General features: G+C 54.5%; 2 protein-coding genes and 1 pseudogene across 7 annotated transcripts; 2 read left to right on the plus strand and 1 right to left on the minus strand.

Annotated features, from left to right (window-relative positions):
- Positions 1 to 2,809: 2,809 nt before the first annotated feature.
- Positions 2,810 to 3,699, minus strand: LOC114197063 (UBX domain-containing protein 2A pseudogene; annotated as a pseudogene).
- Positions 3,700 to 5,433: 1,734 nt separating this feature from the next.
- CCDC9 (coiled-coil domain containing 9) lies at positions 5,434 to 19,656 on the plus strand. Of its 6 annotated transcripts, XM_028088061.2 has the most exons (15): positions 5,434 to 5,517; positions 7,208 to 7,281; positions 7,426 to 7,530; positions 9,136 to 9,237; positions 9,433 to 9,681; positions 11,544 to 11,627; positions 11,720 to 11,893; positions 12,724 to 12,905; positions 15,391 to 15,437; positions 15,551 to 15,683; positions 16,129 to 16,219; positions 16,305 to 16,536; positions 17,060 to 17,152; positions 18,085 to 18,134; positions 18,703 to 19,656. In XM_028088061.2, the coding sequence occupies exons 2-15, from the start codon at positions 7,279 to 7,281 to the stop codon at positions 18,718 to 18,720; spliced, it is 1,563 nt and encodes a 520-aa protein (XP_027943862.1). In that variant the 5' UTR covers positions 5,434 to 5,517; positions 7,208 to 7,278; the 3' UTR covers positions 18,721 to 19,656. The 6 variants fall into 6 exon arrangements, with proteins under 6 accessions (XP_027943862.1, XP_027943864.1, XP_027943861.1 ...); XM_028088063.2 differs by lacking the exon at positions 17,060 to 17,152; XM_028088060.2 differs by lacking the exon at positions 18,703 to 19,656 and having other exon boundaries at positions 18,085 to 18,193.
- An 83-nt stretch (positions 19,657 to 19,739) lies between these two features.
- Positions 19,740 to 20,541, plus strand: INAFM1 (InaF motif containing 1). Its single transcript, XM_028088092.2, has one exon. It carries the CDS (start codon positions 19,767 to 19,769, stop codon positions 20,196 to 20,198), a length of 432 nt encoding a protein of 143 aa, XP_027943893.1. The 5' UTR covers positions 19,740 to 19,766; the 3' UTR covers positions 20,199 to 20,541.
- The last annotated feature ends 6,442 nt before the right edge of the window (positions 20,542 to 26,983 follow it).

The raw sequence follows: 26,983 nt of genomic DNA on the forward strand, positions 1-26,983 counted from the left end.
AAGCAACCTCCCTGGGCCCAAATCAAGGTGTTAGCATGGCCACACTCCCTGGGGAGATTCTAGGGGAGAGTCCATCTCCTGACCTTTTTGAAACATTTCCCAGCTGTATTCTTTGCATTCCTCAGCTTGTGGGTCCTTCCTCCACCTTCAGTGCCGGCCACATAACATGTCACCTGTGTTCTGTGTCAAATCTCCCTCTGCTTCCCTCTTTTAAGGACTCTTGGGATTACAGTGGGCCCCTCCAAATGGTCCAGGATCATCGCCCCATCTCAAGATTCTCTCTCTCTCTCTCTTTTTTTTTTAAGTAGGCTCCATGCCCAGCGTGGAGCCCAATGCGGGACTCTAACTCACAACCCTGAGATCAAGACCTGGACTGAGGGGCACCTGGGTGGCTCAGTTCGTTAGGTGTCCGACTCTTGATTTTGGCTCAGGTCATGATCTCAGGGTTGTGAGATTGAGCCCCAAGATGGGCTCCACACTGATCATCGAGCCTGCTTGGGATTCTCTCTCCTTCTCCCTCTGCCCCTCCCGCTCTCTCGCTCTAAAAAATAAATAAACAAACAAACAAATAAACAAACAAATAAGATAAACTTAAAAAAAAAAAAAGACCTGAGCTGAGATCAAGAGTCAAACACCCAACCGACTGAGCCACCCAGGCGCCCCCCCACCCCATGTCAAGATTCTTAATCCCATTTGCAAAGTCTCTCCTGCCATGTAAATTAACATTCACAGGTTCCAGGATCAGGATGTGGACATCTTTGGGGGCCGCTCCTCAGCTCACCACACCTTCCAGTAGCCTGATGGGATAGGCGCTCTTATTGTCATTTTACAGATGAGGGCACTAAAGCTCAGAGAAGTTAGGTAACTTCCTCAGGGTCCCACAGCCCAGGTGGCAGATCTGGGATCTGAAGTCGGCAGCCTGGTCCCAGAGATCATGCTCTTACCTGCCCTCCACATGGCATCCCTGTGGTCAGGTGGTCCCAGGTGCAAATCCCAGGTTGGCTGCTGGGTAGCTGGGTGACTGAGGGCCAGCACCATCGGCTGTCTGGGCCTGTGTCTTCATCTTTAAAATGGTAATGAGACCGCTCACCTCCTTGGTAGGCTGGGAGGGGCGAGGAAATCAGAATCATCTGGGGCTTGGGTCAGTGTCTTGGCTCCAGGGAGCTGCCCAGTCAGGGTAGCTTAGCTGAACTTTGGATTCTTCTCCTTCTTTTTATTTTATTTTTTTTTAGAGAGGGGGAGGAAGGGGTGGGTAGGGAGAGGGGAAGAGAGAGAATCTTTTTTTTTTTAAAGATTTTATTTAGTTATTTGACAGAGGGAGACACAGCGAGAGAGGGAACGCAAGCAGGGGGAGTGGGAGAGGGAGAAGCAGGCCCCCCGTGGAGCAGGGAGCCTGATGCGGGGCTCGATCCCAGGACCCTGGGATCATGACCTGAGCCGAAGGCAGATGCTTAACAACTGAGCCACCCAGGCGCCCCTCAGAGAGAGAATCTTAAGCAGACTCTGCACAGAGCGTGGGGCCTAACGTGGGGCTGGATCCCATGACCCTGAGATTATGGCCTGAGCCAAAATCAAGAGTCAGACGCTTAACTGACATGTATTGAGAACTTAACAGTATTTCAGGCCTCGTGCCAAGCACTTTCTGTGTTTTAATTCATTAATCCATTCAATTCTGCACCACAGATCCAGTAGGAAGGTGTTATGATATCTCCTCCACAGATGAAGCTGAAGTCCAGAGAAGTTCCATACATTGCTCAAGGTCACGCAGTTGGTGACAGAGCTGAGATTCAAACCCAGGCCTTCTGGCTTCAGAGTCTGTAGTCTTTTTTTTTTTTTTTTTTTTAGCTAAAAACAAATCCTTAATTTTCAAAAGAAAAAATAAGGGATGAACTCGGGTTCCTGGACAGAAAAGAAATTTTTAAAAATTACACTTCTTGTAATGTCAAAATGTGAATAGGCAGATTAATATTGACATTGTACTAAGCTGCACAATTTTATCCTTAAAATGCATTTTAGATACTGTGCCAAAATAATATGAATATATCTTGCCATTAGAAAATAAAAATGGAGAACACTTGGAGGTTCAGGCATAGCTGTGGTGAAAGAAGTTCCTTCTAGCTTTCTGACTGTATCTCAGATGTAAAATAATTACATTGATGTTTTTTAACCTGTCATGTATAATTTTCTTAATATATTGCTACTTAAAAAATCTGAGACAGCTAACATCTAAACAAACCACTGCTGGTTGGGAATATTTGAATGAATGATGCTGTGAATACATTTGCTAATTTATACCACATTAAGATTCTATATGATACAGTGATTTAATATATCTTATTGCTGAATAACTGGTATTTGAAAATAAGTATAGTTTTCTTTCTGAGTAGTCTTTTGGAAAAAGTGCATTGAATATAGTTTCCAGTCATAGTTCACTTTCCTAACTTGTACTTATTTAAAAATCTTCTCATCAGGAGGGAGTTAAATCATGCCCGAACTAAAAGTCCAGTGAATCTGACTTCCTTTCCCTCATTTTGGTTTGCATGTTCATTTACAACCATCATTTCTCTTCAAACTTTCCACTTAGTGTATCAAAAATCAATGTTATGAAAGTTCTCTAAAAGGTTCAGCGGTTTGGGTGCCTGGGTGGCTCAGATGGTTAAGCGTCTGCCTTTGGCTCAGGTCATGATCCCAGGGTCCTGGGATCGAGTCCCGCATCAGGCTCCCTGCTCCTTGGGAGCCTGCTTCTCCCTCTGCTTCTCTCTCTCTCTCTCCTCTTCTCTCTCATGAATAAATAAATAAATAAAAATCTTTAAAAAAAAAAATAAATAAAAGGTTCAGCGGTTTTTTGGAGTCTCTGAATGACTACAGCATTCTGTAAATCTGCTTCTTCCAATGTGAGTGTTTCATCTAGCAATTTGAGGAAAGGAAGAGCTGTGGCCAGGGAGAAGGGAGGACTTCTTTGAGATCCTTGGTATTTTTCGATGAAGTCTTTGATGTGGCTTATCCTATGAGAAATGTTAAATTTCTGGACAATCCTTTTTCCATTGGCTAACCAGATCTGTACATTAGTGATGGGTTCCAGATTGTTTAGTTGAACAACAAATTATTTTTATTCTCTACTTCAGTACTCTTTGCTTTAGAAACAATTTTTGGTGTGGCACTTCCTAGTCTGTGACCCTGTCCTGAGAAGGGCTGGAACACAGGCTTCGTTGACATACATACTTCATTTTTTTTGTCTTCAACTTTAACATCCACCTCCTCTTTATCAAAAATTCCCTGTAATTCCAAAGGTAATTCCCCTTTTTTGATGGAGTTCAGAAACTGCTGACTTGCACCATCAGAGTAACTTCTGAAATTATCATTGACTGTGAATCCATTTTTCCATAATTTTATACTTACATCGACTTGTTTCTTCTGTTCAGTGGGAGACATGCATTTGGCACCAACCTTCTCAGCTTCCTCAAAAAGGCTGTCAACAAAATATTCACAATTTCTTTGTTGATCATCACTAAGAGGTTGGTTGTCAGATCCTGTTTCACAAACCCATTCTTCTTTTATACTTTCGAGATTATCTACTTCTTTCATTCTTTTGTTTTACTCCGGGCGCAGCCGCGCTGCCGCCTTCCGGCCTGGTCCTCCGTTCGCTCAGGGGCCGCGGGCGCCACCGCCGCTGTCGGGCCGGAGCCCCTCAGACGAGGAGCACCGCCGCCCCCAGACCCGCTGAGCCTCGCGGGCCCCGCCGCTGGGACCCAGCCCGCCTCCCTGGGCCTCCGCCGCCGGGCGCCGAGCGCGTGCCGAGCCCAGAGTCTGTAGTCTTAATCATGATATTCTGAGTCCTTTTTGAGCAAGATTACAGGTCATGTACTTACAAAGATGTGTGCCTAGAGAACTTCAATGCAGCATTGCTGGCCATCTCTCCAGTCTGAAAACAACTTAAACATCCATGAGACCAGGTAGGGCGAATTATGGCCCATCTCTAGGAGGGAATATCACACAGCAGTTTTAAAGGTTGTCAACCGTCCATTGTTAAAATAAAGATACATGATCTTAGCGCAGCACATATGCTTTTTCTTTTTGTTTCATAAGAAGGGAAAAAATATAATAAAGATTGACCCATTTGTAAACTTCTTCTTCTTTTTTTTTTTTTTTGGAGAGCTTATTAAGGTATGAGGCCCTGTTAGAGGCACTGGGGATGTAGCAAGTTATAAAAAGAGATGAGTCCTGGCCGGTTAGCTCAGTTGGTTAGAGCGTGGTGCTAATAAAAAGAGATGATACAGGGGAGGAGACATAGAATAAGGGAAGTAAGACAGACATTGGATAGTTCAGAGGGTGAACAGTAAAATGGAAAAATAGAGTGGGAATTAAAAAAGGGATGGGAGGTTTTGCAATTTTCAAACAGGCAGCTTCAAGGAAGGCCCCTGAGTGGATCTAACATCTGAATAAAGAACTGAAGCAGGATATAGTGAACTTGGCAGGTATTTGGGGAGTTATAAGAAATTCAGTTGTATATGTAGAAAAGGTCTTTGAAAAGCTGTTAACAGTAACCTTATAAGGGACCAGGGATTAGCAGGTACTTCCACTTTTTCCCGTTTTAAATCACAAGATAAAATTACCAGCAACCTTAGGGAATCCGGTCTGCCCAATTATAATTGTCAATGCTTTTTATCAATTGTAATGACAGGTTCATTACATCAAATTTTTGGTTAATGAATGTAACCCCCGGCCTCTGTAACAAAATCCAGCTGATCCCTCTCTGAGCTTCTTCCGGTTCCTGGAATGCACGAAGCTCACTCGCCACCGGGCCTTTGCACCAGTTGTGTGTGCTCTGCCTGGATAGCCACCACCTTTTACCCGGAGGCCCCTCTGCCAGGTATCTCCCACATTTCTGTTCCTGTTATTTCGCATTTACTTGTGCCTTCCCTCACCAGGGAAGGGATGGGGTCTGCCTTGTTCATCGCCTTGACTCCCCTCCTCCCCATGCACCCCACCTCCCCCAGCCTGGCACTCAATGCAGATTTAGAGAATGAATCAAAGATTCTATCGATTGCAAATTTTAAGCTTCTACAACTAGCTCTAAGGTTTCACTGGCAGGGGGGTGAGGGATTCTCCACCAATCCCCCACACAAGCCTGGCAGGTCAGGCTTCCAGGAGTCATTGCCCCGTACCTGGTACCTATTTTATTCCTGGTACCAGGAAAGAGGAAGCAGGTAAAGCAGGTAAAGGCCTGCCAGAGAGAGGCTGGTGTCTCCTTTCCCTGGAAGGAAGTGATCTAGGCCAAACGAAGTTGAGCAAGCCTCCAGAATACCCTTGAGGACCACCTATACACACTCCCGCCTGCACCCGCGGGGGCGCGGCTCCTTTAAGCCTCCCGGAAACGGGCAGGCAGGACCGGAAGTGACCCTCTTTAGTTCCCCTCTTCACGTGGTGCGGGCGGGAAGTGACGCGCGCGGCCCGGGAGCTGCGGACGCAGAGGCCGACGGAGCCGGAGTCGCGGACGCCGCGGGGTCTCCGGGACAGGTGACCGGGGGAGGGGGCCGGGAGCGCGCCCGGAGAGGGCGGGGCCTGGCGCCCCACGTGGGGGGAGCGGGAGCGGGTGCGGGCGGGGCAGCGAGCAGCCCGCGGGGGCGGGGTCAGAGTACTCTGCGGGGGGCGGGGACAGGACGCCCACATGGGAAGCTAGAGGGGCCCTGGTGGGGCGGGACATCGGCGGGTGGGCAGGACCCGGGCGGGCCAGGCTGTGGGCGGGGCCGGGGCGTGGGTGGGCAGATGGGGTGGGGCTGAAAAAGTTGTGTGCGGGCTGGGGGCGGAGCCAAAATATTGTCCGGCGAGCTAGGGGCGGGGCCGGGACTTTGGCCGAACGTGCTGGGGGCGGGGCCAGAAAGTTCTGCCTGAGCTTGAAGTGGGTCCAGATCGTCGGCCGCGACTTGCGAGGCAGACGCGAGGGCGGGGGCGGGGCCAAAAAGTTGTAGGGGGGCAGGGCGCCGGGACCAGATTACTGGCGTGGAATGCTGGGGGTGGAGCCAGAAAGTTTTGCCGGAGCCAGGGGCGCGGTCAGAGCGTTGGCGCGGAAGCTGGCGCCGGAGCCAGAACCTCGGCTGGGGCTCCCGGGGGCGGGGCCGTAGCTTGACGCGACAAGGCGTGGCTGGGAAGCAGGGGGCGTGACCGGGAGCTTGGCTGGGCAAATCGGAGGCGGGGCCGGTGTAATAACGCGAGAGTAGGGGGCGGCTTCAGGCTGTTGCCTGGGGGCCCAGGGGCGGGGCCGGAGGAGAGGCTGGGAAAGTCAGAAGCGGGGTCAGATTAACGCCGCGCGTGTGGGCGGGGTCGGAGGTCTAGCGGGAGAGGCGGGGCGAGAAAGTTGGTTCTGGCGTGGGGCGGGGCCGTGTCTTCCGGACGCGGTAGAGGCTAGAACTTTTCCCTGCAAAGGCGCGCCCGGGCCGGGAAGTTTTGTCCGCGCCGGGGCGGGTAGAGTATTCCCTGGGAAGGTTGAGCCAGACCCAGGAAGCCTCGCCAGTGGGCACCGGGCCTGTTTTCGGAATCTTTGCGGGGTTGTTGGGGAAGCAGTGGTACCTTTCTCGGGATGTTGGAGGCGGGGCTAGGACATCCCAGAGCGAGGCGTGGGTCTGAAGTGTTCTCGCAGGGTCGGGGCAACCTGTAGGCATGGGGTTCGAGCTTGTTTTTGTGTGGGGTTATTTTGAACCGTTCCTGGGAAAGAGGTGGGTTTAGAGTGTTCACGGGGATGGAGTGGCACCAGAGTGGGCACAGAAAGGTGGGCCTAGAATCTTCTTGTACAGATGGGGGGGGGCAAGAGGATGTATCTAAAGCTCTCTGGAGATGGAGGCCTGGATTGAAACTCCCAGCACCGGGGTGTGGAGGCTGGGCTAGAATCGTCCTTTGGAAGGGAGCAGTGTTGGATGTTTCCTTAAGCTGTAGGGTAGGACCAGAACTTTCCGGAGGAGGGTGCAACTCTAGTATTTAAGCAGGGAATGGGTGGGCACAAATGTTTGGGAGGTGGTGGAATGTAAATTTTTCCAGGTAAGTGTTGGGCTCGCACAAGAAGAGGGAGTGGGAGCAAGGGCTAGAATTTTCTTGGGGGTGCAGCTGGTGGTGTTTATGTGCATGTATGTTTGAGAGGAGTCCCTGGTATGGGTGAGATGGAAGCAGATTGGGGAGGCATTGGCCTTAGTCCTTCTCTTCCCTCTGCCCTCAGGAACCCCCAGTGCTGTGTCCACATTCTACAGGGGAAGTTTGCTGGGACCCTGGCACCACCTTGCCAGTGGAATGGTGAGATGGAAAGTGGGGTCTCGAATCTGAGCTTTGGGTCAGGGGGCTTGGGAGGAGGGGACCCGAGACTCAGACCCTGGATCAAATGGTGCTGGGTTGGGTATGGGTTTTTCTTACTGTTTCTCAACTGTCTCCTCCTCTCAGTCAGCCACACTGGATCTGAAATCGAAGGAGGAGAAGGATGCTGAGTTGGACAAGAGGATCGAGGCTCTTCGGCGAAAAAATGAGGCCCTCATCCGGCGCTACCAGGTGCCCTAGCCCCGCCCTGGGAGACCCCATCCCCTCTCCTCCCCGCAGTGAGTTTCCCTCACCTCTCCCTTCCTTCAAACCTTTTCATGGTTCCCCATCACTCTCAGGATAAAAGCCAAAGGCCTTAGCCTGCCATTCCTTCCTTCATTCCATCATTCCATCATTCATACATGAATACTCACCAGGGTCTTCACTGCCAGGCTCTAGGTGTGGCAGGGGATATAGCTATGACTGAGACAGCCCTGAGGTCATTCCACACTTCACAGTCCAGTGAGAGCACCGGCCGTTCTTCAGGCAGTGATGACCCAGAGTGGGCTGGGTTGGGCTGCAGGAGTTCAGGGGTCTGGGGGGCGCCCAGAAGGGGCTTTTCACCCACCCAGATATTAGGGAGGGCTTCCTGGAGGAGGAGATTCTGACACCTGAAGGGGGTGAGTTAGCCAACTGAAAAGAAGAGCCGAACGTGTTTCAAGCAGAGGGAACAATTTGTGCAGAAACCAGGAGCTTAAAGTTTGGAAGGTCAGTGGAGGAATGTTGACCCTGGCAGCCAGGTTGAGAGTTTGGACTTTCTCTCGAGGGCACTGGGGAACCCTGGAGGGCTTTGAGCAGGAGCAGGATCAGGTCAGAACAACCTTTAAGGAAGAGCTCCCTGGCTGCTCTGTGGTGTTGAGTGGGAGGAGGTGATACCGGAGCCCAGAGACCAAGGAGGAAGGAAAGGAGGTGCCCAGCCTGGGACAGGGCTGTTGGGAGGGCTCAGTGGCAGTGGTGGAGGTGGGGAGGAGGTGGGAGGGGCCAGGATGCGGCCCAGGTCCTTGTCAGAGGTGCCAGAGTAGTTGGCGGGGCTGTTCCTGAGAAGGGACCTGAGAGAAAGAGTGGGTTTCATTTATTCATTTTTCATGCATTCATTCATTTACTTTAAAAGAAAAAAAAAGAATATTGAGTTTCTGGTGTGTGTCACAGATTGTTCTAGTTTTGGGGTATACATTGGTGAACAAAACAACCAGGTACCCCTTGTCCTCAGGCAGCTTTTGTTGCAAGCTTCAAGGCAGACAATAGGCAAAATACATAAAATGCCAGGTAGTGAACAAGAGAATGGTAGGGGAGGTGGTTTCTGTAAGCTGGTCATGGAAGGCCTCCCTGAGAAGGGGACATTTCAGGAGCAGAAACCTGAAGGAGATGAGGGACTGAAGGCTCTCTGGGGGAAGAGCGTTCCCAGCAGAGGGGACAGTAGGTGCAAAGGCCCTGAGGCAGGTCTGAGCCTGGTATGTTCTAGGAACAGTGAGAAGGGCGGAGTGAGTGAGGGGGAGAAAAAGGAGAGAGGGTGGGGGATGAGGTCAGGGTAGTCATTGGGCCAGACCCTATAGGGTCCCGTAGGCTGTGAGGAAGCCTTTGGCTCATACTCGGAGATCGGTACCACAGGAGCCTTCTGAGCAGGGGAGTAGCATGGTGCAGTGGTGGTGGGGAAGATGCTGAAGTGACCAGCTTTCTTGCCTGGAGCTGAGGAGAGAGGCCTAGGTGGGGGCTAGTCTTGGGGGACGTTCAGGGGGCTGTGGGAATCCAGCTGGTGCCGGGACCCCTGACACTTCTCCTGCTGACGTTTGCTCCTAGGAGATTGAGGAGGACCGGAAAAAAGCCGAACTCGAGGGAGTGGCTGTGACAGCTCCCCGGAAGGGCCGCTCGGTGGAGAAGGAGAACGTGGCAGTTGAGGCGGTGAGCTCCACACCGGGGTGGGGGACTCGTCAGGACAGGGAGGGGGTGAGAGTTGAGACCTGGGGCCTGAGAGCCCTCCCCTGCCAACCACCCCAGCCCTGTGGGCAGCCTCAGGTCTCCCAGCTGCCTTCGGGCCTTGGGTGCCCCAGTCTCCTCATCCCAGTGACTGTACTTTTCCTCCCTTCTCTCCTCCAGGAGAAGAACTTGGGTCCCTCTCGGAGGTCTCCTGGGACCCCACGACCCCCAGGGGCCAGCAAGGGAGGCCGGATGCCCCCCCAGCAGGGAGGTCGGGCAGGCGTGGGCCGGGCGGCCCGCAGCTGGGAGGACAATTCTGGGGAGCAGCCTCGAGGAGGATCTGGGGGCCGTGGCCGGAGGGGCCGGGGCAGGGGGTCCCCTCAACTCTCTGGAGCTGGAGATGCCTCAGCTGCCGACCGCAAATCTAAGGTAGAAGCCCGGGATAGGCTGGAGTTGTCTGGCCAAGGCTCTTACTGTCTCATTCCTCTTTGGTCCTACTCTCTGAGGGACCGGTGTCCCGTTTATCCATCTTTCTCAGCCCCTCCATTGGCTTTTTCAGTCCCTCCATCGGCTCTCTCTCTCTCTCCTCCCTCCTTTCCTCCCTCCCCCTGACCAGGGCTTCATGTACTCTCCCTGTTTTTTTTTTTTTTAAAGATTTTATTTATTTATTTGAGAGAGAGAGAGAGAATGAGAGAGAGAAAGCACATGAGAGGAGGGAGGGTCAGAGGGAGAAGCAGACTCCCCGCTGGGCAGGGAGCCCGATGCGGGACTCGATCCAGCGACTCCAGGATCATGACCTGAGCCGAAGGTAGTCGCTTAACCAACTGAGCCACCCAGGCGCCCTCTCCCTGTTTTTTTATCTCCCCTTGTTTTGCTCATTCTGGTGCAGTGTTTCTGTCCAGTACGTGTGCGCTTGCTCGTTCTCTCTCTCTCTTATTCTGTCTGTCTCGCAGCCTGGATTTATCCGTGGCGATCAGTGATGTTCTTACTGTAACTGCTCTCCCACCCTGATGCTCAGGTCAGCGGGCTGGGAGGCTGTCTGGCAGAGGGCCTCGGGCCCACCATGGACTTGGGGTCGACTCGGTTTGATTAGTACCCTGTCCTTGGGCAGCTCACTTCCCTCTGGGAGCTTCTGGGTTCTCAGGGGAATAATAATCAGGTTTCAAGGGTATCGCGAGCATTCTGGGACATCAGGCATTGAAATCCTCAGAGGAAGTGTTTGAAGAACGTTACTTATGGATGTTTGTGATTTGTACACATTAAGCTGCTGTTCCCGAAAGACCTCAAAATACCATGGCTTTAACCCAAGTGGAAGTTTATTTCTCCCCCGTGTGCCGAGCCCCGGGAATGAAAACGTCCTTTCCAGCAACTTGGCTGTATGCTCGTCTAAAATTCTGTTACCACGGAAGAAGGGGAGAATGGACTGTGGGGGGGTCACCTTGCCATCTGTCAAGTTACTACTGCTATTACCGGCGTCACTTCTGTGGCAGCCGTGACGTGTTGGGGTCCCCAGCTCCTTTTCCGGGTTCAGTACTCCCCTAGTAAGATTGACGGCTAAGATTTATTACAGTGCGAAACCGAGGGGAGAAGGTGCAGGGGACGACGTCTGGAGGGGATCAGGCGCAGGCTCCCGAGCGATCTCGTCCGGTGTAGCCACACCTCAGGGTGCCCTTACTTCCTCCAGCATGGAATGGTGACGACACCCATGAAGGGCTGTCTACCAGGGACTCCCTAGAGACCCCCTGCCTGGGGTTTTTATTGGGTACTCGCCATGTAGGTCCCTTCTGCCTCCTACAAACCCAAATTCCAGATCCCAGAAGGAAAGGTGCTCAGCACGTACCATACAGTTGGTACCGACAGCCAAGGCACCTTGAGCCCCCTTTATAGCTGACTGTTGCCCAGGAGCATGCCGGGAGCCAAATTCCCAGATGCCAGCCACGAGTCGGCCTTGCGAGCTATGTACGGAGAGAGTCTCAGGCCTGCTGTGGTCATTTTTTTTTTTTCTTTAAAGATTTTATTTATTTATTTGACAGAGAGACAGCGAGAGAGGGAACACAAGCAGGGGGAGCGGGAGAGGGAGAAGCAGGCTTCCCGCGGATCAAGGAGCCCAATGCAGGGCTCGATCCCAGCACCCTGGGACCATAACCTGAGCCGAAGGCAGACGCTTCACTGACAGCCCCCCAGGCACCCCCCGCTGTGGTCATTCTTCCGCGCACATGCTAACATGCCGGGGTTGGGCAGTTCTCCCTGACGCCCCGGTGTCTCTGTCTCTGTGTTCTACCTGCCCCCAGGAGTGGGAGGAGCGGCGCCGGCAGAATATCGAGAAGATGAACGAGGAGATGGAGAAGATTGCAGAGTATGAGCGAAACCAGCGGGTCAGTGCCAGGGGTGCCCCACGGCCGGGCGGAGCCGCCTGGGCCCAGGTGAGCCCTCCAACCCTTCCCCCTCCAATTCCCTGTGCCCACAGGAAGGTGTGCTGGAGCCCAACCCGGTGCGGAACTTCCTGGACGACCCCCGGCGACGCGGCGGGCCCCTGGAGGAGCCCGAGCGGGACCGCCGGGAAGGCAGCCGCCGGCATGGGCGCAACTGGGGGGGGCCCGACTTCGAGCGGGTGCGCTGCGGCCTGGAGCAGGAGCGGCAGGTGGGTGCTGGTGGCGGGGGCGCCCTGGGTCGGGCCCCAGTCTGCAGCCAGTCTGTCCTTCCTGCAGCCTCTGTTGATTGGGGCTGTGCCAGAGCACCGGGCCCAGTGGTGGCCGGGACACCAGCGAGGGACAGCCTCCCCTCCCCATCTTTCAGCTCCAAGCTGATGGTCTGTTCTTGTGGGGGCAGCATAGTGCTTTCCTCTTACAGCGTTATGGTGCCTTTGGGTGATGTCCTCTCTCGCTAACGTCAGTAATGTTTACTGGGACCTTTTAAGTGCTGGACACAGACTTAGGTGCTAGGGCTGAGTTTTTTTTTTTTTAAGATTTTATTTATTTGAGGGAGAGAGAGCGCGCACAAGCAGGGGGGAGGGGGAGAGGGAGAGGCTGACTCCCTGATGAGCAGGGAGCTGGATGCGGGACTCGATCCCAGGACCCTGGGATCGTGACCTGAGCTGAAGGCAGACAATGACTCAGCCACCCAGGCGTCCACTGGGATGGAGTCTTCAGGCCAAGCCCCTGCCCCAGTGAAGTTGATTCTGGGGGCGGCTCTCTAAATGAACATACAGTAAGGTGTCAGGGAGTGTCAGACACTGTGAAGAAAAATCCAGCAGGGAGAGGGACTAGAAGGGGTTGCTACTTGAGAGAGAGATCTGGGATGGCCTCTCTGTGGAGGTGTCATGGGAGCAAACCTGGTCCCAACCTCCACCCTGTCACCTCCTCCTGTGACCTTGAGCATGGCCCTGCCTCTGAGCCCCGCGGGCATGGGGGAGAGGCGAGGGTGGGCCGGCTCAGAGAACAGGGCCCTGACTGCCTGTCTGTGGGTGGGCAGGGCCGCCGGACCGGCCTGGGTGGCGCTGGTGACATGACGCTGTCCATGACGGGCCGCGAGCGGTCGGAGTATCTGCGCTGGAAGCAGGAGAGGGAGAAGATCGACCAGGAGCGGCTGCAGAGACACCGCAAGCCCACCGGCCAGTGGCGGCGGGAGTGGGATGCTGAGAAGACTGAGGGCATGTGAGTGTCCCTCTGCTTACCCGTTTGGCTCCTTGACCTTGACCCCGACTTAATTCTCTGTCTCTCTCTGACGTCCCACCTAGTGTATCAGGTAGCAGTCGCCGTGCTGCGTAAGAACCACCAACTCCCTGGCATATAAAACCATTTCTTTTTTTCTTTCTTTTTTCCTTTTCAAAACCATTTCTTTCTCGTGTTCACAGGTCAGCCGGGTTTGGCTGATCCAGGCTGGGCTCTAAGCTGTGGGTCCGGCTGGGCCTGGCTCCCCATGCAGGCAGAACTCAGTTCTGCTCCCCGTGGGTTCATTCTGGGGTTCAGGTGGAGGCCGCTCTCTGGAGAAGTGCCCGTTATGGCATCAGCAGATGGCCAGGAGGCAGGCGGACACGCTTCCCATTCTGTTGGCGACAGACCTGGCGGGAGAGTAAGCTGCTCTAGTTGGTGGTACTCTGGTGGCGCCGTGGCTAAGGGCATGGATGGAAATTCTAATTAGAGAAGGTGTGAGGAAGATGTGACGGTGATTAGACCTTTAAACTGCACCCCTGCCCCCAACCCAAAGTCCTTATCCGGATGGGACTTTTACCCTTATCTGATTGGGTCCCCTTTCGGGTCCCAGGAAATATCCAGTTAGTCTAACTTAAACGGAAGCTCTACCCTTGTGTCATTGACAGGAAGCCCAACTTCCGTACCAGAGAGCCAGCCCACAGCACTCTTAAGATCTCCAGCTGTAGTCATTTATTTTATTATTTTTTTAAGAGTGAGAGTGTAAGCTGGGGGAGGGGCAGAGGGAGAGAATCCTCAAGCAGACTCCCTGTGGAGTGCAGAGCCTCACTTGGGGCTTGATCCCACGACCCCAAGTTCATGACCGGAGCGACGCCCAACCGACTGAGCCACCCGGGCGCCCCTACTGTTGTCATTTTTATGGCATCCAGCACCCTTTGCTGCTTTGGAAGTTTTCATGCCAGTCACGTTTATTATTGGCGCTGGCTGGAGAGAGAGGCTGTTGTCTGTGCGCCCAGTGATCAGAGCATTCATTGTGGATTGTGAGCCAAGCTTGTGCAAGTGCGAGAAATACTTTGCACAGATACTATAGCTGATCCTTCTAAGGCTTTTAGGGAGATGTTCTCAGGGTTAAGAATGAGAGTAAGTAAGGTGTCCTCTTGTGTCCCCAAGGCAGCCTGCAGCAAGTCTCATTAATGCATGAGTGCTTTGATTTCGTCAGCAAATTTTTTTTTTAAGATTTTATTTATTTGAGGGACGCCTGGGTGGCTCAGTTGTTAAGCATCTGCCTTTGGCTCAGGTCGTGATCCCAGGGTGCTGGGAGCGAGCCCTGCATCGGGCTCTGTGCTCAGTGGGGAGCCTGCTTCTCCCTCCCCCACTCCCCCTGCTTGTGTTCCCTCTCTCGCTGTGTCTCTCTCTGTCAAACAAATAAATAAAATCTTAAAAAAATTTTTTTATTTTTGGGGGGCAGAGGGAGAGGAAGAAGCAGGCTCCCCGCTGAGCAGGGAGCCGGATGCGGGACTTGATCCTAGGACCCTGGGATCATGACCTGAGCCAAAGGCAAGACCCTTAACCGACTGAGCCACCCAGGCATCCCTGTCAGCAAATATTTATTGAGTCTCTCCTCTGTGTCACGAAAGGTGATGAGAATACAGTAATGAACAAAATACTTCTGCCTTCAGGGAACCTAGACTCGAGTTGGAAAGGTGGACACTGACTAGATCCGGTGGCGGTCACGAAGAACAGTGAAGAGTACAGAGAGGGATGGAGGCTCTTGTTTTAGACTTTGGTGATATATATAATATGTGATGATTTTATTTTTTAAAGATTTTATTTGTTTCTTTGACAGAGAGAGACAGCGAGAGAGGGAACACAAGCAGGTCCCCCTGCTTGTGGGGGAGGGAGAAGCAGGCTTCCCGTGGAGCAGGAAGCCCGACGTAGGGCTCGATCCCAGGACCCTGGGATCATGACCTGAGCCGAAAGCAGATGCTTAACGACTGAACCACCCAGTCGCCCCAGTATGTGATTATTTTAGATAGGTGTTTAGGAGGGTCTGAGCTGAGGCCTGGAGGAGGTGAGGGTGCAGGCCACTGAAAGGTCTGGGGAAGTGTCCCAGGAGCAGCAGGTACGAAGGCCCAGAGGCAGGAGTTCTGTGTGGTAGGTGACTCTGCTTAGCCGAGGAGATGGGAGACAGTGATAGGAATTGCAGCTAGACTGGAGGCTGGGGATCGTGTACTTTCTAAATTTTTGTTTTGGGGTGTCAAATACTGAGTTTTTTCTTTCTGTATTTGTCACTCCAGGGTCATGTTTGCCTCTTGTCCATCACCTGATCCTGTCTGCCTTCTAATCAGGGACCCCCTCTGGTTGACCATCTCTCCTTCTGTGACCTTGATGTTGACCCTGGTCCCCATCTCTTCCTTATCTCTCCCTACCCCTCCTGCCCCCACTGTTCCCCCAGCTGCGTGGCTCACCCCCTTTCTCTTTTCCCCAGGTTCAAGGATGGCCCAGCTGCTGCCCTTGAACCATCCCACCGCTATGGTGAGTGGGCGTTCTCGGGGTGGGGGTGGGGGGACGGCAGCTGGCAGGGCCAGGCATGGGGGTTACTTTGTGCCATGCCCCCCGTCCCCCACTCCTCCTGGGTTCTCTTGCAGATGACCAGGCTTGGACTCGGCCCCCCAAGCCCCCCACTTTCAGGGAGTTCCTGTCCCAGCACAAAGCTGAGGTCAGCCGCAGGAGGAGGAAGAGTAGCCGACCCCAGACCAAGGCAGCCCCTCGTGCCTACAGGTGGGGGCACCCCTACCCTTGGTGTGTGTACACCCCCATGCCCCCAGCAGGGCTGTTTGGCTCTATCCCTGGGTGTTCTGACTCCTGTATGTGGGGGCCTGTCTGTGCTGTCTCGTGCCTGTCTGTTCTTGGCTACTTGTCTCTCTGGGGGTCAGGCTCTTGTTGTTGGGGAGTTGGGGCCTAGCTCTCTAGGTAAATGCTTTACCTCCATCTCTCCCTTCATCTCCTTTCACTCCTTCTGCCACCTGGCGCCCCTCCGTCTGTCTGTCCCTGACACCTGGGGACACACTCCCTCCTCAGTGCTCCAACATGCTGGACCCTCACCTGGAAAGCTGCAGCCCCCTCCTGCCCTGAGTTGAATTTTGCAGCTTTTCTCTGGGGGAGGACCTGGAGGCCCCTTCTTCTCATCCACCCAGGCCTCACCCCTTCCTTCTGTGCCCTCCAGTGACCATGATGACCGCTGGGAGACAAAGGACGCAGTGCCCCCAGCCCCTGAGGCCCCACAGCCGGCTCCACCTGAGGAGACGCCCACGCAGGTAAGGTGGGCCGTCCTCTCTGGGCAGGGGGCGTGCGGTGCTCAGGGCCCACCCCCTCGCCCCGACCTGCCTTGTGTCCCCGCAGCCGCCGGAGACCCCAGCTCCTCCTGCCCACCGGCCCCCTGAGGACGAGGGGGAGGAGGATGTGGGGGAGGACGAGGGGGAGGATGAGGAGTGGGAAGACGTGAGTGAGGAGGAGGAAGAGGAGGTCGAGGAAGAAGAGGCTGATGAGGAACAAGAGCCAGCCCAAGGCCATGAACTCCAAGAGGCTGAGCCCACCGGAAGCCCTCCCCGAAGCCGCACCGGAAGTCCCACCGGTGAGCAGGCTGACACAGAGCTGTCGAGGCCAGAGGAGCCCCCGCCACTGCCCCAGGCCCCTGCCACGCCTTCCAGCCCCTTTTCACCCCCTGGAGACCACCAACCCGTGTCTGACTGGGGTGAAGAGATGGAGCTGAATTCCCCCCGGGACCCCCACCCGGCCAGTGCCCTGTCTCCGGGTGAGGCCTGGCCTTTTGGAAATGCATGAAACTGGCTGCTTGTGTGTGTGTGCTTGAGGGGTACACTCGCAGGGGGGACCGTCAGGGGCTGGGCCCCGGGACCCTGTGTGCCCCACTGCCCTGGTGGCTAGGGAGGACAGTCCATGTCTGTCTCTGGAATGCCCCCCCCCATCCTGCCCTTGCTCTGGGCCACAGAGCCCCCTCCCCAATAAAGAGTTCACGTCCTCAAATGATACTACCCAAGTGTGTCCTTGAACACCCCTCACTCCCCCGGGGCCTTCTCTCTCAGGGTGGGGGGAAATTTGGAGGGGTAGGGGCTTGACTGGGCCTCCCCATTCCCCAGGAGGTGACCAGCCAGCCCCTGCCTCCCTTGAGAGTGGGCCCAGCCTCCCAGGAACCCAGCAAGCTGAAGAGGAAGGGTCTGAGGCAGCTCCAGGTGGGGGAGCGGATGGGGCCCGAGATGGCCGCCTTCCTTCCTTTTTCTCCCTCCGGGGCTGAGGGAAGGGTTTGGGGAAGAGTAGGGATAGAGTGTAGCTGGGTGTGTGGGGTAGCAGTGGCCCTGGGGGGAAGGCTACAGTGCTAGGGTGCGGCGAGACAGGCGCCAAGGTCGAGGGGGTGGAGCTAGGTGGAGAATCCCTGGGGCGCGGAGGGGGAGAGGTGGGCCGTGAGGCGGTGGAGCCAAGATGGGGTTGGGATTTGGAGGTCGACCCCAGGGGTTTGGGGATGTAATCTAAAAATAATGGGGTGGGGCTAGGTTCAAGGGCCGGGGCTGAGGGCACGATTAGGAATTTAAATAGGTCAAAAGTAAGAATGGGGGAGGGGTAGAATCATGGATTTGGCTGTGGGCAGGATTGGAGTTTTGAGGTCTAACCAAGTAGGGTAAATTAGAACAGAAATGCAGGCCCCATTAGAATGTTGGGCCCAACCCCGTCTTCAGCTCCATCAGCGCAAGCCAGGTTGCGAACCAGGGACCTCCCCAGGAGCGGGGTTAGCGTTTGGGGCAGAGCCAAGCAAGATCTGGTCAGCACCCTCGTGGGCAAGGGCAGAGAGGGACAGGTCCGATGGCGGGGCGTGATGGGAGTTAGTTTATGCCCGTGGGAGCGTGAGGGGGGCGGCTGGGGTGCGAGAGGACAGTTTAGGGTGACCGTAATCTCGCTATCCCAGATGATTTCCTCGATTGTACACAGGGTTCTGTTGGGGTGCATGCAGCTTGTGGGTCCCCTGCGAAGATTAAAGAAGTCTGAGGCCCATAAATCACCTAGCGCAGGGGGACTGCAGCCGGGCTCAGTTGGGATCAGAGACGGAACTGGACGGGGGGGGGTGCGGGGGGAGACTGTCCTCTCCGCTGACTACCCCTTCTCTCCCCAGAGGCGGGTACCGAGGGCCAGGAGACAGCGGAGATCACCGACTTCCAGAGGGTGCGTTTCTGCAAGGTGGTGGCGGCCGCTCCGCCACCGGGGGCCGCCCGCTGACCGCGTCCGCCGACTGTGGCCTCCGCTCTCTGCACTAACCTCCTGCCGCCTTGCTCCTCTGTCCTCTGCTTCCGTCACACTCCCGCCAGGAGAGGGTTAAATGTAAGGGGGGCGGAGCCAGGGACAGTGAACGGGGTGGGGCCAGGGCAATAGTCCAGTCTCCCGCTTCGGGGGCGCCGTGGCACCGGGAGGGCTGAGACGCCCCCGAGTTACCCACCTAATGGAAGCCATGGGGGGCTAGGTGCCGGTCCCCAGGCCTAGAATGCCGCCTCCTGGAGTTTACATCTGGGGCCTGGCAGATAGCCGGTGACTCTTCTACAGGACTCGGAATTACTCGGCCACCGGCCCCGTCTCTTATTAAATGCAGTGCTTCCGCTAACCTTTGAACTGTGTTTCTGGCAGGGCAGGCTGGGTTGCTGTGCTTAGCGGGCTTTTCTGTGGCGGAAGAGGCGGGAGGAAGGGGGTCTTCCTTCCTCCACTCCCCTGATACGTCTTCCCTCCCCCCCTCCCGCAGGCCTCCCCGAATTCCTGAAGACGCTGCTGGGAGGGGACTGAAGCTTCCCCGCCTTGATGGGGTGGGGGCGGCAGGAGGGGGTTAGTCTGGATTCCCAGGCTGCGCTCTCTCCTCCCCGGAGACCGCTCTGGATCCCATGGTTTTAGGGAGAGGGAGAAATTGAGGGTGGTGGGGAGGAGTTGGGGAAGGGGCGTGATTGGGTTTGTGGGGCAGAGGTGGGGCTTCGGGGAGTGTTTAGACCTCAGGACACTAAGTAGCGAGGAGGTCCCGCCAGGGGCGTGGTTAGGATGCCTGGGCGGGGCCAGAATTCTGGTGGATGGAGTTAGAACACAGGACGGCCTTAGATGTCGGATGGGGCCGCGTGAGCCGGTTTAGATGGGCGTTCCTAATGCGGGTGTGGGGTGCGGCCCTCCGTCGAGGGCGTGTTCAGTACGGTGCTAGAACTAGTGGAGTGAGGCGGAGGAAAGGGGTGGAGCCTGGACTAGAGAGTGTGAATCCAGGGAGTGAAGAGGGTGGCTTCGAATGCTAAGAGTCGAGTCTGAGTCAGAGAAAGGCACGTTAGAAGCGGAGCGGGCCTGCGGCTAAGGAAGTGCGGGGGGTCTGTGAGGCCCAAACCTCGCAAGGCGCTGGGGCTCGGAGGCGGGACTAGATGCTTGGGAGAAGTCTTGAGTCGCGAAAGGGGACGGGGTTAGGACTGGGGGAGGAGGCCAGAAAGGAGAGGGCGGGGCTAGGCGCTGGGCGGGTTCGCAGGTAAGAGACGTGGGCATCACCCCGAAGCCCGGCAGTAGTGGAAAGAGCAGAGAGCTGTCTTTGCAGGCTTGGGGCAGGATGGAAACACTAGTTAAGCCTTAGCTTGATTATGGTTGGCTGGGGACTGAGGAGGGGGCGGGCCCAGGGCCCGGAGGAGACCCGCCCGTTCGGGGGCGTGACCATGCTGGCGGGGGCGGGGTTGGACGAGGGAGCTTTAGAACGCGGAGGCGGTCCTCCGAGGGGGTGGGTCAGGGGGGCGGGCGCGGGGGCGGGGCCTGCGCGGGCCGCGGAGCTGGGCCCAGTGGGCTGCGGGGATGCGGGGCACGAGCTGCGTGGGCAGCGGCGGCGAGAGCCCGGGTGGCGCCGGGCTGAGCGAGGGCCCGCGGGGCCGCTGGCTGCGCCTCGCCCCGGTCTGCGCCTACTTCCTCTGCGTCTCGTTGGCCGCCGTGCTGCTCGCCGTCTACTACGGGCTCATCTGGGTTCCCACGCGGCCCCCCGCGGGCCCCGCCGGCCCGCCGCCCAGCGCGCCGTCCCCTCCGTGCGCCGCCCGTCCGGGCGCGCCGCCTGCCCCGGCGCCCGCCGCTGCCTCGGTCTCCTGCCTCCTGGGAGCCCCCGGCGGGCCGCGACCCCAGCTCGAGCTGCCGCGCAGCCGCCGCCGCCGCCGCCACAGCGACCCCAGCAGCCGCCCGAACCGCCAGACAGCCAGAGAGACGCCGGAGGCCGTGGGGGGGCGAGGACCCGGGTAACCCTCCCTTCCACCCCAAGCTGGATCGCCGGCCCTCGAGAGCCCGCGCCCCCACGGCGGATGCTCCGTTACCCGGTTGGGCCCGGACTCCCTCTTCATGACATCGCCTAGCGTCTCCGGAGTCGTCATCCAGAAGAATGGGGGGGGGGGCAAGGGGAGCTGGCCCAGGGCCTCGCTCCTCTGCCGTCAGGCCGGGGTCCTCCACCATCTGGCAGACCCGGTCCTGACCTCTGCCTCTTGACACCCTCCGTAGGAGTCTGAGCACAGAACCCACAGCCCACCGTTCTCCTCTCTGAATCTCCGTGTCCATATGTCCCCCTGTAATAAACTCCAGCCCCAACTGCCTGGTGCTGTGTTTGTTGTATTGTTTGCGACATGTCTCCCCTTTCAAGTTTGTGAGGGGAAGGCCTTCCTGGCGTCTGATCTTTGTCTCTCTTGCCGTGGGTGGGTTGGGTGGATTCTCCCCTGACCTGGGTGGGGGTGAGGGGTGTGTTGGGGGGTTCTTCTCCCATCGCCATCATGTAGTTTTGGGGGCTGGGAGAGGAAGCTTATCTGCAACAGGGCAGTTGAAGGTCAGACAGCGTGAAGGACTTCTCAGCTTTCTGTATCCTTGGGGTAGAAGATGAGTGTAAGATGAGTGTGTCTGGAGAGAAGCAGGGGGTCTGCCCTCCTGTTACAGCCCAGGATTAGACGGGAGAGGTGGGATGATTAATGGGGTTTTGGGGGACTGTGAGTAGTATGATTACAGTGTCAGGGACAGAAGCTAAGTCACCCTGAGATGTCAGGATGCTGCCGGGAGGGAATAAGGCCTTTTTCCTGGGGTCTGAGAGGCCAGGATGAACAGGGGTGGTGGGGGGCTCCTCTGCCTCCCTGGAAATCACAGAGGAAGTTATCAGCACTGCGCTGCCTTTGAAGATAAGTACAACCTCTCTGGTCTGCAATGCTCCTGGTAGCGGGAGGCAGAGAAACTTGGGTCCTGTTGAAAGAGTCAAAGGTAGTTAAATCTATCTTCCCACCCAGAAGACTGAGGCCTGGCTCCGGGCAGGGCATCGGACCCTATAGGCACGAAGTGGTTTTCCTGTCCAGCCTCCTCCCTTGAACTGGAGACTTTCCTAGAAAGAGTGAAGCTGAGCCTCCTCCCTCAGGCTGGGACATCTGTGGTTGAGGACTGGGCTGAGAATGTCAGTCATTCTGGTTACCTCCCTCCCCCACTTCTACCCTTCTGGCACCACTTCCCGGGGGGGGGGTCTCCAGACTGAAGGGCAACCCGGGAAGCCAGCACCCCTTTGTAGTTAGCACAGGTGATGGTTAAAGGGCACTGACTTTGGGGTCAAGACGCCCAGGTTCAAATTCCCGCTCTTCCTCTCACTAGCTGTGTGACCTTGGGCAGGTTCCTCAACCTTCCTGGTCCTGTAAAACGAAGATGGTAATAGTACTGAGAGTTTCCGTGAGGAACAAATAAGCTAGTGATCTGCAGCCTTTTGAACAGCATCACATGTTCTTTCTCTACCCACATCTGTCCCTCAGGGATTCAAAAACCACAGCCTGGATCCCAAGGGATATCAAGTCAGCCCAGAGCTTCTGGAGACCAGCAAGTGGTGAGTTGGAGATGGGGACTGCTGCATCTCTGTTCCCCCTGGGCTCTCTAGCTTCCCGCCCTCTTCTCCCCAGCTCCATCTCTCCCCGGCCCTCGGTTTCTCTTCCTGTCTCTGTGTTTCTCCACCCTCCTCTCATTCTGTCTCTGCCTCTCTGTCTCTCCCTGACCTCTCTCAGTGTAGCCTCTGCCTCTGTCCCTCACTCGGCTCTCTCTGACTCACTCTCCTGCCTCTGTCGCCCTCCACCCCGGCTGGCTCTCTTTCCATTTCTTCTCCTTCCCCCATCTTGCCCCAACACCCCCACCTTGCTCTTCCCCTCTCTCCCCCCGCCCCACCTACTTTCCCATTTCTTCTCTGGTTCCGCCCCCTCTGCCCAGCGCCTCCCCCGTGTTGGTCTCTCTTCCTGATCTCTCAGTCTCTCTCTTGGCCGCTGTCTCTTAATTTTGCACTTAGCAAACATTTACTGAGCCTTTACAATGTGCCAAGCCTTATTTTAGGCACCGGGGTCACAGCCGTGAACAAAACGGGCAAAACGTCCTGCTCTCGAGGGAGCTGACATATTACTGGTGAGACAGACAAAAGATAGGATTAGTAATGTAGATATACGTTATGACCGGTCATAAGAAGCACCAAGGAGGGAAATAATCAGGGTCAAGGTGACGGGGAGGGATGGAGTTGTTGATCACTGGGCAGAAGCAAGGGCAGGGCATGCCGATCTCTGAGGGAAGCATGTGCCAGGAAGTGGGAACAGCAAGGGCAGTGACCCCGAGGCTCAGGTGCTTGGCTTGTCCAAGGAACCACCAAGAGACCAGTGAGTGAGCAGAGTGAGTGATGGGGAGAGCAGGAGGAGGTGAGCCGAGAGAGAGAAAGGGGGCAGATGGTGCAGAGCCTCATGGGCTGCCCTGAGGACTTTGGCTTTTGCTTGGAGTGAGCTGAGGAGGGACAGAGCCAACTTAGGTGTCAACAGGACTCTCTCACTGCGGGGTGGGAAGGAACGGTACGGGGCGAGGGCAGAAGCAGAAGCCGGGAGCCCAGGGAGGAGGCCACTGCCGTGGTTCAGGTGAGGGACAGTGGTGGCTAGACCAAGATGGTGGCCTGGAGGAAAAGTGGGTGGTCCAAATCTGTGTGTGTGTGTGTGTAAATACACGTAGCATAAACGTTACCATTTAAACCACTTTAAAGTGTACAGTACAGGGCATTAAGTATGGTGGTGTGCAACCATCACCACCTCCATCCATCTGGTTGTCAAGAAAGGAGGGAGGGAAGGAGGGACTGGGCCAGAGGGCCTCAGGCTGTAACACAGTCCTGAGGAAGTCGGGGGGGGGGGCGGAGGTGTGTTTCCGGGGGTCCTTAAACAAAGGCTGCCCATCAGAGGAGTCCTGGGTGGCGTGGTAATGGGCTGGCTCTAGTACCCGCTGTGTCGTCGTTGGGAGGAGCCCCAGGGAAGCATGGCCTTGGCACCAGTGCGGTGGCGCTGTCGGACAGCTGGGCCCTCAGCCAGCTGTTTCTAGTTCTTTCTGGGCATAGGGTCAGCCTCCTCCCCAAGCAGCTTCGCAGGGTGCTTACAGATGGAGGCACCTGTGAACTCATTCCCATCCCTCGGAGGGAGGGAGGCCTGGCCCCTATTGGTGTGCTGAAGGGCTTTCCTTTAATTTGATTGGAGCAGTGCAGGTCACATGACAAACCCGGACCCAATGACTGGGCGAGGCGCCGTCAGGTGCCGTTGGTTACGGCTTGGATTCAACCACTCACTGGCAAGTGGAGGCGGGATTACTCGGAAGATTTAGCCCAATCAGGACCCGTCGCTGGATCAGGCCAAAGCCTGTAGACATCCCGTCTGCATCCGAGCTGCGAGGGGCGGAGCTGCCAGGAGAGGGCGCCAAAGAGTCGCTGTCCTCCCCAACGCCTACCCCGGCCTGGAGTCCGAGGTTCACAATCGGAGCAGGAATATAAGTGCGTGCACGTGGGGCCTGCTACTGGGATCCCTTGTCTCTTCTCCACAATTCCGAATTCTGAAAAAGCTGTGACAACCGAAAAATATTTCTTTGGGGGGTAATTTTGGCCCAGTGTCACATGGTGGCCGATCAACTAATATGAGTTATTTACACTCTTTATCTCCTTTTAGTGTGAATTTTCACGAGCGTTTTGCTGCAAATATATTAACATGTCTGATGGGGAGGGGGCTGTCTCAGGCCCCTGGGAGTGTTACGTAAAATATAGCATTAGCTCAGAATTACCTTTCTAAAATTGGAACAGTTCTGAGTTATGAAATGCATCTGTCCCCAAGGATTTTCAGCTAAGGGATTGTGGACCTCTAATTGGGCATGCTGCCAAACCTAGATTCATCTTAATTACTTGTTCAACATTTATTTAATGGCTTTGGGAAGAAACTCATTTTCCATTACAATAAAAAAATAGAGAATGGGGGTAATTTACCAAGTCCCTTTTGTTAATCATATGCTATTTTTAGTGTCGCGTGTGTATGCGTATGTGGAGTGTGTGTCCATATGTGAGTCTGTGTCTCTTTGTATGTGTTACAGTATTGCTGTGTGTGTGTGTGTGTGTGTGTGTGTGTGCATATGTGGGTCTGTGCGAGAGTTTGTGTGAAGGCGTGTTTGATCATGTCTGTGTGTGTGTGAGCGTCTAGTTGTGTTTGCCGCAAAATTACCGAGAAATTTTGCGCCGTCAAGCGATACCTTGTATTTCCACTAGAGGTCGCCTGTCTGCTTTGGCCGGAAGAAATGTAAAACTACATTTTTTGCACTTAATCCGGAAATTGTTGATTCTTGCAGAGATGTGTCAGGGACAGTTAGCTCAGGCTCAGCTCAGCTGCTCATAGAGCAGAGGTTCTCAAACTTGTTGCTCTCAGGATTTTTTTTTTTCATCCTTAAAAATTATTGAGGACCCCCAAAGAGCTCTTGTGTATGTGAGTTGTATCTATTAATATTTAGTATTAAATTAAGACTGAGAGGTTCAAAGGGCGCCTAGCTGGCTCGGTCGGTGGAGTCAGCGGCTCATGATCTCAGGGTTGTGGGTTCGAGCCCCACGCTGGGTATGGAGATTACATAAAAATAAAATCTTAAAAAACCCTGAAAAGTTCAAAATTTTATTTATGGAGTGATTTAAAAATAACCATAATAAATTGATCGCATTTTTGGTAAATATTTTATTGTGGTAAAATATACGTAACATAAAATATACCATTTTATTTTTTTATTTTTTATTTTTTTAAAGATTTATTTATTTATTTATTTATTTGACAGAGACAGAGACACAGCGAGAGAGGGAACACAAGCAGGGGGAGCGGCAGGCAAAGAGGGAGAAGCAGACTCCCCGCGGAGCTGGGAGCCCGATGCCAGACTCGATCCCAGGACTCTGGGATCATGACCTGAGCCGAAGGCAGACGCTTAACGACTGAGCCACCCAGGTGCCCCCAAATTTACCATTTTAAACATTTTAGGTGTACAGTTAGTGGTATAAAGAACATTTCCGTTGCTGTGCAAGCATCACTACCATTCCTTTCCAGAATGTTTCCATCTTCCCAAACTGAAATTCTGTACCTATCGAACAATACTCCCCAGTCCCCGCCCTCCACCACCCCCACCCTGGCTTCCTCAACCCTAGGTAACCTCTAGTCTACTTTCTGCCTCTGAGAATTTCCCTGTTCTATGTGCCTCATATAAGCGGAATCATCCAATATTTGTCCTTTTGTATCTGTCTTGTTCTGCTTAACATCATGTGGTCAAGTTTCATCTATGCTGTAGCATGTGTCAGAATTTCCTCCTTTTCTAAGGCCAAGTAATATTCCGTTGAATGTATATATCACATTTGGCTTGTCCATTCATCTGTTATTTTTTTTAATGTTTTGTTTTGTTTTTGAGAGAGAGCATGAACAGGGTAAGGGGGGAGGCAGAAGGAGAGGGAGAGAGAAAATCTAAGCAGTCTCCACGTCCAGCATGGAGCCTGACGCGGGGCTCGATCCCATGACCTCAAGATCATGACCCTGAGCCGAAATCAAGACTCAGACACTTAACTGACTGAGCCACCCAGGTGCCCAATCCACTCATCTGTTGATGGACATTTGGAAACTCCTTGCATTTTAACATAAATAACATTTTAAATGAAAAGTCTATGTTGGGGCGCCTGGGTGGCTCAGTCGGTTAAGCGTCTGCCTTCAGCTCAGGTCATGATCCTGGGATCGAGCCGCACATCGGGCTCCCTTCTCCATGGGGAGCCTGCTGCTGCTTCTCTCTCTGCCTGTCGCTCCCCCTGCTTGTGCTTTCTCTCTGTCAAATAAATAGATAAAAATCTAAAAAAAAAAGTGCTATGTTTTCCAAAATAAAAAATTTAATGAGAAGAGTGGCCTTATTTCACATTTTTGGGAATATTTAATGTCCAGCTCAATAGAAGACAAGTGGATTCTCAAAGCTGTTCTGCATTCGATGTGTTGCAATGCTATCAGGCGTGTAGCCTCTGGAAAAATCTGGGTGAAGTCCAACCAAGACATGGGAAGTCCCGAGCATGAGCTTTTCAAGTCTGTTAAACCCTCCAACCACATCATCCTGAAACTTATGTGGTCGTAAAACTGCCTTTAGCCATCCAGGTCATGTACATTTAACATCTGGTGCTGGGTACAGTTTCTTACAACGTTCCCAGCACTGTCTTGCTATGTGGCCTAAGGATCATAAATAAAATAATCTGGTGGTCACATAGTCACGCTGCAACTATGTAATGATGATGAGTCCTGAGTCCGTGGATATACTGCTGGTAATGTTCACTCAGCAGGTGATTAAGAACGAAAACCTGTGTGTGATGTACACATACTGATGTTTATTTAGCACATGCATCTGGGGGTTGGATGAGGGTCAGCTGATTGTGCTTGGAAGGCTCTGCTGATCTTCGCTGACCTCGCCTATATATTTGAGGTTATCTGGGGCTTGACTGATTGGGGCTGGGCATGGTTGGGTGGCTTGATGATCTTGACTGGGCTCTCTCAGGTGTTAGTGGCTAGGCTGATCTTGGCTGGCCTCGGCAGGTGCAGCCAATGCTTGGGACTTCTCCTAGTAACAGCAGGTGTGTGAGCCCAACTGCAATGGTAAATTTCAAGCCTCTGTTTGTGTTCTGTGTGCCTTCATCCTGCTGGCCAAGCAAGTTGCCTGGCTGCTTGGTATAAAGGGGTGGGAAGTACATT

Source organism: Eumetopias jubatus, unplaced genomic scaffold, assembly GCF_037043125.1.
Source record: "Eumetopias jubatus isolate StellerSeaLion01/CBP00866 unplaced genomic scaffold, mEumJub1_p1.0 scaffold_10, whole genome shotgun sequence".
NCBI lineage: Eukaryota > Metazoa > Chordata > Mammalia > Carnivora > Otariidae > Eumetopias > Eumetopias jubatus.

Excerpts from the sequence above, each read along its gene's own strand:
- CCDC9 (XM_028088058.2), top strand. Across the intron at positions 11,628-11,719 it reads AGTATGAGCGAAACCAGCGG|GAAGGTGTGCTGGAGCCCAA; the intron begins GTCAGTGCCAGG and ends CTGTGCCCACAG. Across the intron at positions 11,894-12,723 it reads GCCTGGAGCAGGAGCGGCAG|GGCCGCCGGACCGGCCTGGG; the intron begins GTGGGTGCTGGT and ends GTGGGTGGGCAG.
- INAFM1 (XM_028088092.2), top strand. The coding sequence starts at position 19,767 with ATGCGGGGCACGAGCTGCGTGGGCAGCGGCGGCGAGAGCCCGGGTGGC.